At 35.9% G+C, this 14,318-nt stretch overlaps 1 protein-coding gene across 1 annotated transcript in view; it reads left to right on the top strand.

Moving 5' to 3' along the window:
• Window positions 1–14,318, top strand: part of LOC105870997 (S-adenosyl-L-methionine-dependent tRNA 4-demethylwyosine synthase TYW1) — a 176,878-nt gene that overhangs the window by 61,457 nt on the left and 101,103 nt on the right. Inside the window, exon 10 of the mRNA XM_012764072.3 lies at window positions 10,676–10,794. Coding sequence (XP_012619526.2) covers window positions 10,676–10,794 — 119 coding nt within the window. The remainder of the gene's footprint in view (window positions 1–10,675; window positions 10,795–14,318) is intronic.

Raw genomic sequence — 14,318 nt, 5'->3', positions numbered from 1 at the left:
ACACTTTCCAAGAATTGCTGATTCCTTCCATTAGTGATGTTTTTCGGGTCCTGTTTCTGACACCATCTATGTCAACCTGATTAACAGAGGCCTTTCTCTAGAATAAAATGATAATCATTTGGGAAGAGAGCATTGCCATGGGAATATATATGCCATAGTAAACTGCATGCGTATTCAGGGAGATAAAAGAAGAGAAAGGTTTGTTTTTTTTTTAAAGAGACAGAGTCTCTCTATGTTGCCCAGGCTGGATTCAAACACTTGGGCTGAGGTGATCCTTCTGCCTCAGCCTCTGAGTAGCTGGGACTACACAGGCTATTTTTCCCTTTAAAGCCACCGTACCCAACTTTGAAGGAAAAAATGAGGAGGATTACATAATTGTTTTGAAGTAATTATCCTTGGCTACAAAGATCAACAATGAGGGTGACATCAGTCCAAGGTTGGACTGATGGACAATATGGTATTGGGCAGGGTCCAGAGACCAGTCAGGTATTGGGCAGATGTCCCTGCAGAAATATCTTTGTGTTAGGCTGTGATGGCCTGTGTGCAAGGTTGTCGTTTTTGTAGTCTTTTTTATTATCAAGCATACAAGTGTTAGAACCCTCTCTTCATGGCTTTCCCCAGCTCCATTTGTCAGGGTTTTCTTAACATTAGTGACTCCATTTTGATTCTGATAACTTTCATGCTTTCCTTTCATCAATGAATTGCTTTTAGACCTTTGTTGACAATCCATTCATCATATATGGTTAGGCCTATTTCTGGACTCTTCATATTCTGTTTCATTGATATGTTTATCCTTATGCCAATACCATATTGTCTTGATTACTTTAGCTTTGTAGTAAGTCTGGAATTATGTAGTATAAGCTCTCAATCTTTTATTTTTTATTTTTTTTTATTTTATTTTTACCCTGCAAATTCAGACAGAAAACTCTCCATCTTGGTTTTTTTATTTCCAAGAAAAGTGGTTCCACTTTTCTAAGTCCTTTGCAATTTTATATAAATTAGAATCAGCCTGTGAATTTCTGCTGTATGCATATTTTAACAGCTTTATCAAGATACAATTTACATACCATACAACTCACTCTTTTAAAGTATTATATTTCCTTTGCATTTGGTACTTGGCTTGCTGTTTGGCACAAGAGGCCTAGCTTATGGCCTATCTCAGCTTTCGACATGCCTTCCTCATTAAGCTTCATCACTTCTAGCTTTTGATTTAAAATGAGAGACATGGGACTCTTCTTTTCACTTGAACACTTAGAGGCCCATGGTGGAGTTATTACTTGGCCTAATTTCAATATTGTTGAATCTCAGGGAACACAGAAACCTGAGGAGAGGGTGAGAGAGGGGGGAATAGCTGGCTTTTTATCGATTAAGTTTGCTATCTAATAGGGCATAGTTTGTGGTGCCTTAAAACAATTACAATAGTCATATCAATGATCGCTGATCACAATCACCATAGCAGATATAGTAATAATGAAAAAGTTTAAAATACTGCAAGAATTACCAAAATGTGGCACAGAAGCATGAAGTGAGCACATTGTGTTGGAAAGATGGCGCAGATACCTAATGCCGAATGTCTAATACCTAACTGTGTACTTAATATCAAATGCCTAACCAAGTGTGGCTACTGAGCACTTGAAATGTAGCTAGTGTGACTAAGGAACAGAATTTTAAAATTCATTTAATTTTAAGTCATTAAATTTAAATTTAAATAGCCACCCATAGCCACACATGTTTCCCATAATGGGAAGTAACTTTTGATTCCAAATCTCTTTTCTGCATCTCTCAGAAAGCAGTTATCAGTTTCTCCTTCATAACATAAATGTTATGTGTATGCCTCATTGCTCCTATTGTATGTAATATATGTTTTGTTTCATTTTTTAAAATAACCTTTTATTATTGCAGAAACAATATCTGTACATTGTAGAAAGTTAGAAAATTTAGACAAATAAAAATTAAAAAGTAAGACATTATATTTCCACCATAGCAAAATCAATACTTTTATCACCTTAATACACATACATTCTGTATGTATGTGTGTGTTTGAACCTGAATGAGGTCAACCTATAAATATAGGATGTTTATACAGGATGTTTATACTGTTTTATAACCTGTTTTTTAAATAGTCAATAATTTTAAGTTTCAATTTTTATTTCTGAACATATTCAAATTTCATGAATTGACCCCCAATGACTATAAGTGGTTTGTCCAAACGAATATCCAGTGTAGGACCTCACATTTCATCTGGTTATGTCTGTTAAGTCTCTTTTATAATAAAGACCAGTCTTTTTATTTTTTTAAATAGCACTGACTTGTTTAAGAGCAAGGCCTGTTGTCTTGCACTCACGATTAGTAATGCTAACATTCACAACTGAAACAGGGTGGTGACACTCTACTCCCTCCTTTGTGCAGTTTTTCTCCTTGTTGCTAGAATTTTACTTAAAAACATTCAGTTTGGTGTCAACCATTAAGCCAATGTTTGCTTTTTTTTTTTTAAACCCCTATTGATAATACTTGCCTGAAATAATAATTAATTTTGGTTTGTAAAATCATTTTTAAATTTGTCATTTCTTCTACATTTGTTAACTAGCATTATTTTGTAAAGGAGAGCTGTTTTTATCAGCTGAGGCTATTTAGTTACTCTGAAATGCAGCTCCTATTGACAGGGTAGTATAAGTAACTGATTTCTTTTTAACTACAGATTTTCAAAGTAGGAGTTGTTTTAATAGCCACCTCAAATGGTGACACATTTTCCCCCTTGTTTTTGCATATCATTATGTTATGCATTTTCTTTCTTTTTTTCAAGAAAAAGCGTGAAGAAAGATGCATTTTCATCAGTTCATTATAGTTATTTTCTTTTCTATCATCAAATTTTCACACTTTGGCTGGTGGGAACTTTTCAGCTGCATTCTCATATTTTATTTTTAAATAAAAATATTTTCAATTTTTATTGAGGTATAATTAACATATAAGAAATTATATGTATTTAAAACCATACAATTTGATGAATTTTACACATGCATATGCCAGTGAAACCATCTGCACAATCAAGATAATGAACAGTGTAAAAATTTCTTTGTGCTTCTTTGGAATCCTTCTTTTCATTACTTTTGTCCCCCGGAAACACTGATTTGCTTTCTGTGACTGTATTAGAGAGACTCCATCCTACCCACAGCAAGTGGCCTGGCCTGTGAAACGCTGTCCCTACTAAGCTCAGACTCTTTCCCCAGCAAGAGACTCTAAGGTGGGTGGGTGGGTGGCACTAGTGAGGGAGACCCCACCATAACAAGTGGCCCAGCCAGGGGAGCCTCTTTGTCCGTGTGGGTGTGAGACTGGCCTCTCCACCCAGAGATACTGAAGCTGCCAGAGGGCACAGGCAAGGGAAACTCTGCCACACAAGCAGCCTGGCCTTAGAAGTCTGCTGGGATACTTCCCTTCTCCACTGAGAAGGGCACACTGCACTAGCCTGCAGGAACCCCTCCTGTCCCCTCAGACAGCACCAGCAGGGACCAATGGGAGTCTTAGAAAAATTACACTGCAAAGGCTCTGAAAATTAAACTGCCATTGGAACCATAGCACACAGAAGTAGTCCAGGACTTGCATGCTAAATGGAAACAAAGTGACTATCTACTAAAATAAAATAATTAAATAGGGTCTAGAGTCTCCTAACATAATAGACAAAATGTTTAGGATGCAACAAAAAATCTGTCATACCAAGAACCAAGAAAATCACAGCTTGAATAAGAAAAGATAATCAGCTGACACTAACACCAGATGAATCAGGTGATGGAATCTACTGGCAAGGATTTTAAAATCCTTAACACAGCTGTCATAAAAATGTTTCAGGCCGGATGCGGTGGCTCACGCCTGTACTACGAGCACTCTGGGAGGCTGAGGCGGGTGGATTGCTCAAGGTCAGGAGTTTGAAACCAGCCTGAGCAAGAGTGAGACCCCATCTCTACTATAAATAGAAAGAAATTAATTGGCCAACTAATATATATAGGAAAAATAAGCTGGGCATGGTGGCCCATGCCTGTAGTCTCAGCTATTCGGGAGGCTGAGGCAGTAGGATTGCTTGAACCCAGAAGTTTGAGGTTGCCGTGAGCTAGGCTGACGCCACGGCTCTCAATGTAGCTTGGGCAACAAAGCAAGACTCTGTCTCAAAAAAAAAAAAAAGTTTCAGCCATTATTTACAAATTGTCTTGAAACAAATTCAAAAATAAAATATCTCAACAAAGAAATAGAATTTATAAAAGAACCAAGAGGTAATTCTAAAATTGAGAAGTATAGTAACAGAAATAAGGAAATTACTCATTGATGGGCTCAGTAGTCCAGTGGAGATGACAGGATAGAATCAGTGTCCTTAACAGATCAATGGATTGGTCTGTGAACAGGACAGAGCACTAGAATTTACCCAATCTGGACAACAGAGACAAAAATAGACTGGAAAAGAACATTAAGTAGAGCCTTAGGGATTTGTGGGACAATACATACAAGTTGAATATCCCTATTTCTGAAATCTTGAAATACTCCAAAATTTGAAACTTTTTGAGCACTGACATAAAGATAAAAGGAAATGTTCACTGGAGTATTTCAGATTTTGAGGTTTTGTATTAGGGATGCTCACCTAGTAAGTATATTGCGAATATTCTAAAATCCAAAAAAATCTGAAATCCCAAGCATTTTGGATAAGGGGTGCTCAGCTTGTATAAGAGATCCAACATTTATGTCATCAGAGTTGCAGAGGTGGAGTGAAAATGAGTGGTGCTGATGGCTGAAAATAGCTCAGGTTTGATGAAAGATACCGACTTACAGCTTCAAGGATTTGACTGAACCCAAACAGGATAAAACCAAGACAAATCCACACCAAGATACCTTATATAATTAATGATCTAAAAATGGAAAAAGGAAAAAATCTGGAAAACTGGGACAGAGAAGCAGTATATTACCTATAGGATAATATCAATGTGAATGGCAGGAGATTTCTTATCTGAAACCATAAAGGCAGGAAGGGAGTGACACAGTATTTTTCAAGTGTTAAAAGAACTTCCACCCTGCATTCCATATCTGGCAAAATTATTCTTCAAGAATGAAGGATGAATCAAGACATTATCAGATGAAGGAAAACTAAAAATTTGTTGCTAGCAGACCCACCCTTAAAGATTAGCTAAAGAAAGTTCTTCAAACTAAATTAAATGATAAAAGATTCTTGGAGCATCTGGAAGGAAGAAAGAATAATGGAAAGACCAGAACTGTGGGTGCATGCAATAAACGGATATTTTTCTCATTTCTTTCATAAGTCATATTTTTTTTTTTTAATTTTGGCATATTATGGGGGTACAGATTTTAAGGTTTCAATAAATGCCCATTCCCCCCCTCCCCCCAAAAGTCTGAGTCTCCATCATGACCATCCCCCTGTCATATTTTTTGATTGAAATAAAAATTGTAACACCATGTGATATTCAACACTATATTTAAAATGGGGACAGTTTGAGGAATCAAAATGGAAATAATGTTTCTCCACTTCACTGCAAATGGTAAAATGTTAATCACAGAAAACTATTATAAGCCACGTATGTATGTTGTAATACCCAGAACAACCATGACAAGAACTATACAAAGAGAGAAACTCAAAAACACAAGATCAATTAAAATGGAATTCTTAAAATGTTTAAATAACCTGCAGGAAGTTAAGAAAAGGATAACAGGAATGAGAAACAGGGGAAACAAACAGAAAACTGTATAATAGTAGACTTATGGACTTATATATCACTAATTATATCAAATATAAATATTCCAGATTCACCAAGGAAATGTTAGAGATTATCAGAGTACATGAAAAACATGCCCCAAATATAGGATGTTTACAAGAACACTCACTTCAAATTTAGCGACATAGGTAGGTTGAGTAAAATGATGGAAAAATATATATCATGGAAACAGTAATCCAAAAAGCAGGAGGATGTGTATTAATATCAGATTAAGTAGCTTCAGAGCAGTTATAATTACTAGACACAAAGAGAGACATTTTATAATTATAAAATGAGTATACACCAAACATAGCCTCAAAACAAAAACTAATATAGTTGAATAAGAGAATTTTTAAAAAATTTTTAAAAGTTGGGGACTTCAAAACCCCCTTTCAGGAAATGCTAGAACTACTAGACTGAAAACCAGCAAGGATGTAGAAAATCTGAACAACACATTTAATCAACAGAATCTAATTGACTTATATATTAATAGAATATATGACCCAACAACAATAGATTGTTTCAAGTGCCTGTGGAACATTCACCAAGATAAGACTGTGTCCCAGCCCATAGAACAAACACACCTCAAAAATTTAAAAGAAACTTTGATCATGATGGAATTACACTAGAAATCAATATCAAAGAAACATCTAAACCTGTACATTAAGCAACATGTTCCTAAATAAGCCATGGATCAAAGAGGAAATTTTAAAAAGTACGTAGAACTAGCCAGAGGCAGTGGCTCATGCCTGTAATCCTAGCACTCTGGGAGGCCGAGGCGGGTGGATTGCTCGAGGCCGGGAGTTTGAAACCAGCCTGAGCAAGAGCGAGACCCCATCTCTACTATAAATAGAAAGAAATTAATTGGCCAACTAATATATATATATATATATATATATATACAAAAAATTAGCTGGGCATGGTGGCGCATGCCTGTAGTCCCAGCTACTTGGGAGGCTGAGGCAGGAGGATTGGTTGAGCCCAGGAGTTTGAGGTTGCTGTGAGCTAGGCTGATGCCACGGCACTCGCTCTAGCCTGGGTAACAAAGTTAGACTCTGTCTCAAAAAAAAAAAGTACATAGAACTGAGTGAAAATGAAAATAAAAGATATCTATAAGATTTAGCTCAAGAGCAGTGCTCAGAGGATAATTTACAGCACTACTTTCTTACATTAGAAAGGAGGAATGTTTTCAAATCAGCAATAAAAGTTCCTGCTGCAAGAAACTAGAACAAAAAGGGCCAAGTAAACACAAAGGAAACTAAAGGAAGGAAATGATGTACGAGTATAAATCAATGAAGTTGAAAATAAGAAAATTTTAAAAAGCTATGAAACAAAAAAACTGGTTCTTTGAAAACATCAATAAAATCAATAAATCTGTAGTAAGACTGGCAAAATAAAAAGACACAAATCACCAATATTAGGAATGAAAAAGGATATTATTACAGGTCCTGCAGCCATTTAAGGGATAATAAGGAAATGCTACAGCCAATTTTATGTTGATAAACTTGGCGACTTAGATGAAATAGATCCATTCCGTGAAAACCACACATTATCAAAACTGAACCAAACTCACCCAAAATGAAATAGATAATCTAAATAGTCCTATAATCCTTTCAGAAACTGATTTTGTAATTAAAAGTATCCCCAAAAAGAAATCTCTAGGCTCGGATGATTTTACTGGAGAATTTTACCAAACATTTAATGAAGAATTAACACCAGTTTTACCTGTCTTCCCAAGTACAAGAGAGGGAAATACTTCTCAACTTATTTTATGAGGCCAGTTTTAACCTGAAAACAAAACCTGACAAAGACAGTACAGTAAAAGAGAACCAATATCTCTCATGAACTTAGGCGTAGAAACCCTCAGCAAGATACTAACCAATAGGATTCAGTCAGGTATAAAAGCCATCATATACTGTTACCAGGTGGAATTGATTTCAGTTATGCACAGCATGTCCAGCATTCAAAAATCAAAGTAATTTATCACATCATCAAATTAAAGAAGAAAAATTATTTAATCATATCAATTGATGCTGCATTTGGCAGAGTTCATATCAATTGAACAAGCATTTGGCAGAGTCTACCACTTCATTATTAAGAACTCTCAGCAAGTTAGAAATAGAGAAATATTACCTCACTTTGATTAAGAATATCTGCAAAGTTCCTATAGCTCACATCATACCGAATGTGAAGGCCTGAATGCTTTTCCTGTAAGACTGGAAACAAAGCAAGTATGTCTGCTCTACTGCTATCCAACATAGCACTGAAAGTTCTAGCCACTTTGATAAGGTAAGAAAAAGAAAATGCATGCAGATTGGAAAGGCAGAAATATGAATAAAACTGTCTTATTTTGCAGATGACATGATTTTCTGCATAGAAAATCTCAGGGAAATGGAAAAAAAAAATTCCTAGAACTAATAATTGAGTTCAGCAAAGTCATAGGATACAGTATCGGCACCCAAAAATCAGTTACATTTTGTATATTAACAATAAACATATGAAAATCAAAACTAAAAAGACATTCCATTTACAGTCACTCCAAAAAAATTATATACTTATAATAGATTTACATTTAATGAAACATATACAAGACTGGATGTTTAAAATTATATAATGCTGATGAAAACAATCAATGAAAATCTAAATAAATGGAGAGACACAATCATGTTCATGGAATAGAAGACTCAATATAATGTCAGTTCTCAACAAATTAATCTATAGGTTTAATGCAATTCTTATAATAATACCAGTAAGGCTTTTATAGAAATAGACAAACTTAATTTAAAACTTGAAAGACACAGGCTCTAGACGAGCTTAAATAATGTTGACAAACAAGAAAGAAATGGGAAGAATCACTCATCTGATGCGGCTTACTATAGTGCCACAGTAATCAAGACAGTGTGGTACTGGCTAAGGGGCAGACAGACACATACATCAAAGGAAAGAGTAGAGATTCCAGAAATAGACTCACAAAATACGCTTAACTTTTTTTTACAAAGGTGCAAAAGCAATTGCATGGTGAAAGGATAACCTTTTCAACAAATGAAGCTGGAGCAATTAATGTCCATTGGCCATAACAAAAACACCCCAGAACGCACAGATCAAAAAAATAAAAATCCCCCCTGCCCCCGAGTTGTCTTAAACCTCGCCCCTTAAAAATTTTAAAATACATCATACGCTTAAATAAACTTTTGGAAAACAACATTTTTGAAACAAAAACCATGCCATCCACTTCTTACACATCTCTATGTTTGTACCTTGAAAAATCCTTTTAGCCTTTCAGCATTCACTTTGGACATCACACCTCTGGGAAGCCCTCACTGGTCCGGTGAGGCTGCCTGCAGTTCTTTCATCCCGTGGGCTCCAGTCCTCATGTGGCCTTTCCTCCATGTACCCACAGAGAGCTCTCTGGTCTCTCTTCCTCTTCTTACAAGGACCGCAGTGCTATTAGATTAGGGCCCCACACAGGACCTCATTTCACCTTAATTACATCCTTAAAGGCCCTTTCTCCAAATACAGTTGCAGTGAGGGTTAGGACTTCAACATGAATCAGGGGTGGTACAATTCAGTATTAACTTCTCAATAAATAATGAAGCATATAGTTCTTCAGCTCTGTTTCTCCACTGGCATGGTATTTTTTAGAAATTACTCTGACTTTGGCATTTGATGGACTTTTTGGTTTTCAGTGCTATTTGCAAGAGTTGAATGTTATGTTCGCTGCCTTGTATATTTTATTAGGACTTTGGAAGAGAATTTATAGGCATAGCTATGCTGAACAGTATTTTTACTTCACTCCTCGTTTTTTCAAATGCAAGTACTAAGTCAGGTAAGCAGGGAAACTTTTTATCAGAACAAACAGTTAAAAGACTTCATGGTCAAACGACATAATAATTAAGCTGATAGGATTTTACGTAATTTTCTTTCATTGTGGACTACATTATAATATTAGTATACTGATATCTCTATATCTTTCTATGTGTAAAGACTACCCAGCTGTGTCTCCCCTTTTTTTCTCCTTATTCATTGTTGCTGTTTTTAGTTCCATGTTATTTCAGTCATTTGGCCTCAAAATATAAATTATCTTGGACAACTTCCTCTGTTTTGCCCTTCAGTGGAGAATGACACTGATTATGCCTCTTGGTACCCTGCCTCTTTCCTCCAGTAATCTTACGAGCCAGTCATCATTGCCTCTCTTGCATAACCTCCTCATAGGCTTCACTGCTTCCACTTTTACTGAAATCAAGCCCATGTTACACAGAGCTTTGTAACAAATCTTTCTGAGGATACCTTGAAAAGCTTGATATTATCTTGACTCCAACCCTAAGTTGATCTATTTCTTTAAATTACCTTCTTTTCTATACTTACTGATCTATGTGACTCATATGATATATGGTTTTACCTCTCACATAAATAGTGTTATTTTGGGAATAATCTATTCCTCATATATCTGCTGCTTGTCCCCTCAACTGTCTCAAATATGCTCAAATTCTACCCATTCCACTGACATAGATTATAGTCCAGGATGCATTCCCTTACCTACCTCCCTATTCAAAGCAGAGATACTCTTGCATATGAGTGCTGCCTGCATTGTTTAGGAGCCTCTCTTGTCTGTCCCCTGGCATTATATGTTATGTGCTAATATTATGTGAGGCAGTTGGATGGATTTGGAAATGAAAGCATCAGTGATTTTCCCTATAGAGCTTTCAGAGTTAATGAATCATAGTTTTATTTCATTGGGTTTTAGAAAAAACCCAAAGCACTGTCAAAACACTATAAAGCTATAATGTTAATTTTCTGCACCATGCAGATACCAGTAGGGATATTTATGGTTATGAAACACATGGTTTCTTCTTAAAAATGATGGCTTGGTGCTTTGTTTCTGTGCTTTGACAATTTTATTTAAATTATGATTTGTTTACTTGTCATAGTCAATGCTTCGAGGGAGAGGAGGTTGCTATAAACATACATTCTATGGCATTGAAAGCCATCGCTGCATGGAAACCACTCCGAGCTTGGCATGTGCAAATAAATGTGTCTTCTGTTGGCGGTAAGTAAAAATGAATGGTCAGAGTGACCAAATATGTAATGCTTTGGAATAATCAATCTCTGCCCAACACACACTCAAACTTAACTAAAAGTTCTACCCTTTCATTCCTAACATTATATATTTATGCATTTGGTTGTTTTCTTGACCAATTTTGTCAGGAGGTTGTCAGTTCTTTTAGTCTTTCTGAAGAACTAGATTTTAGCTTGTGGATCCTCTTCATTATGTCTTTGTTTTGCAGTTCACGAATCTACTACTGTTCTTTTTTCTATTCTTTTTCTATCTTAAGTTGGACTGTTAGCTCATTAATATTCAGTCTTCTATAAGTCTTTTTTTTTTTTTTAAATTATTTATTTATTTTTGAGACAGAGTCTCGCTTTGTTGCCCAGGCTAGGGTGAGTGCTGTGGTGTCAGCCTAGCTCACAGCAACCTCAAACTCCTGGGCTCAAGCAATCCTACCTCAACCTCCTGAGTAGCTGGGACTACAGGCATGTGCCACCATGCTCGGCTAATTTTTTCTATATATATTAGTTGGCCAATTAATTTCTTTCTATTTAGAGTAGAGACAGGGTCTCGCTCTTGCTCAGGCTGGTTTCGAACTCCTGACCTCGAGCAATCTGCCTGTCTCAGCCTCCCAGAGTGCTGGGATTACAGGCGTGAGCCACCGCGCCTGGCCTCTTCTTAATATTATAGACATAAGTAATTGTTATTTTGCAAGTTAAGATTCAAAAGAAATGGCAGGATGTAGTGGGTAATGCCGCTCAACCTTAGTTACCTGTTTATAGCCAATAATGCAGTCCTTTAATTTCTTGAGCGATAAATTGACCCAGATTTTAAAAAAAGCACACAATATACTTAAATTCACTAATGATATTTTAGAAAGATGTAAGTAAATGGAGATATTTCATTTACCATGACTTCTGGTGAAGAAGTACTAATATACTAACTTTTAAAATTAGAATTTACCATCTATTTCAATGAAGAATAATATAGCAAGAATGTCAGGAATCACCCATTAAAATTGATTTAAATGCTTACATAAATGTTTTATTATTCTTTCTTTTTAGCAGATGTTTTGGCCTTAGTTTCCTAACTGTAAAATAAAACAGCAGTACCTTCCTTACAGGGTTGCTATAAGGTTTAATTGCTTAAGCTAGACTGTGTATATGACAGTGTTTTAAAACTACAATATGATATGTACACATATGTGAGTTTTTAAAAATGACTTTTTTATTTTGATAATATGTGAATTAGACTGTTATGGATGGATAAAATATTATATCACTAATTTTCAGAAGGATTTGTTGAGTATTTTATATATAGATATCGCAAGTTCACCATTATGTATCTCTTATTTCTGTTTCTTTAACTGAAAATTTTATTCTTTGAAATTTTGAAGAGCTATATCTTTCTTGAACAAATAACCCTATTGAAAAAAATGAGCAAAGGATCGTAACAGACAGGTATCTGAAGAAGATACACAAATGGCCAACATCCATATGAAAAGGTATTCATAATATTCCCAAAGTAGAGATACCCTAAGTGTCCATTAACTGATGAATTATAAACAAAATGCGGTATATTGATTCAAAGGAATATTATCTGGCAATAAAAAGAAATTTAGTACTGCTACATGCTATAGCATGGATGAATGTCGAAAATATTATGCTAAGCCAAGTTCAGTGGCTCATGCCTATAATTCCAGTGACTTGGGAGGCTGAGGCGGGAGGACTAACTGAGGTCAGAAATTTGAGACCAGCCTGGACAACATAGCAAGACCACATCTCTGAAAAAAAAAAAAAATTAAAAACTTAAAAAGAAAATATTATGCTCAGTCAGTGAAAGAAGCCAGTCAAAAAAGACCACATATTGTATGATTGCAGTTTTGTGAAATGCCCAGAATAGACAGATCTATAGACACAGAAAGATTAGTAGTTGTCTAGGGCTAGAGGGGAGTGGGGATTGAAGAGCAATAGCTAAGGGGCATGAGGTTTCTTTCTGGCATGATGAAGTGTTTCAAATTGATTTTGGTGATGGCTGTACAACTCTGTGAATATACCAAAAGTCAATGATTTATATACTTTTATGGGATGTGAATTATGTCTCAATATAGTTGTTAAAATAAGTTATACTTGTCTTGAGTAGTACCACCAGCTTTTAAAATATATTTGAAATGTATTTTGAGAGGTCACCGTACATATAATAAAAAGTATACAAAAAGTTATACTGTGAAAATTTTCTTCCATTCATGTCCTGTACCCACCCAGGTTTTCAGAGATGTTTTATATATATGCAAACAAACTCATATGTCTATATATATATATATAAATATGTATATAAAGGTTTGTGTATAGAAAATCATGTTATCTGCAAATAGGGACAGTATGCTTTTCTCTTTTCCAATGTGGCTGCCTTTTATTTTTTTTCTTGCCTAATTACTATGGTTAGGACTTCTAGTACTGTGTTGAATAAAAGTGGTGTCCTGTTTTGTTCCAGTTCTTAGAACAAAAGCTTCCAAATTTCTACTGTTCAGTATGATATTAGCTGTAGGTTTATCATATGTAGCTTTTATTTCTTTTTCCTTTTCTTTTTTTTTTTGAGACAGAGTCTCACTCTGTTGCCCCGGCTAGAGTGAGTGCCGTGGCGTCAGCATAGCTCACAGCAACCTCAAACTCCTGGGCTCAAGCAATCCTTCTGCCTCAGCCTCCCGAGTAGCTGGGACTACAGGCATGCACCACCATACCCGGCTAATTTTTTGTATATATATTAGTTGGCCAATTAATTTCTTTCTATTTATAGTAGAGACGGGGTCTCGCTCTTGCTCAGGCTGGTTTCAAACTCCTGACCTTGAGCAATCCGCCTGCCTCGGCCTCTCAGAGTGCTAGCATTACAGGCGTGAGCCACTGCGCCCGGCCAGCTTTTATTTCTTGAGATATGTTCCTTATATGCCTAATTTTTGACAGTTTTTATCATGAAGGGAGTTGAATTTTACTAAATGCTTCTTCTGTGTCTATTGAGATTATCATGTGGTTTTCGTCTTATCATTTCATTGATGTGATGTGTCACATTTATTGGTTTGCATGTATTGAACCATCCTTGCATCCCTGAGATAAATATACTTGATCATTGTATGCAAATTTTTTTTTTTTTAAAGAAACCATTTCTTGCTCTGTTGCCTGGGCTAGAGTGCAGTGGTGTCATCATAGCTCACTGCAACCTCAAATTCCTGGGCTCAAGCGATCCTTCTGCCTCAGCTTCTAGAGCAGCTGAGACTAAGGCATGCACCACCATGCCTGGCTAATTTTTAAATTTTTGTTTTTGTAGAAATGGGGTCTTGCTATGTGGCCCAGGTTGCTCCCAACTCTTGGCCTCAAGCAATCCTCCTGCCTTAGCCTGTGTCATTAGTTTGGTTCCATTTGTTGCTTTGTCTATTGGAAGTATGTTATTTTTTTTTCCTTTTTGCATGTCTCATAATTTTTCTTTTTGTTTTAAACTTGGACATCTAATTTAGGGCATTAGAGACTGAG

Source organism: Microcebus murinus, chromosome 19 (assembly GCF_040939455.1).
Source record: "Microcebus murinus isolate Inina chromosome 19, M.murinus_Inina_mat1.0, whole genome shotgun sequence".
NCBI lineage: Eukaryota > Metazoa > Chordata > Mammalia > Primates > Cheirogaleidae > Microcebus > Microcebus murinus.
Note: the sequence above shows the minus strand (reverse complement) of the source record. Positions and strands in the feature narration are given on the sequence as shown.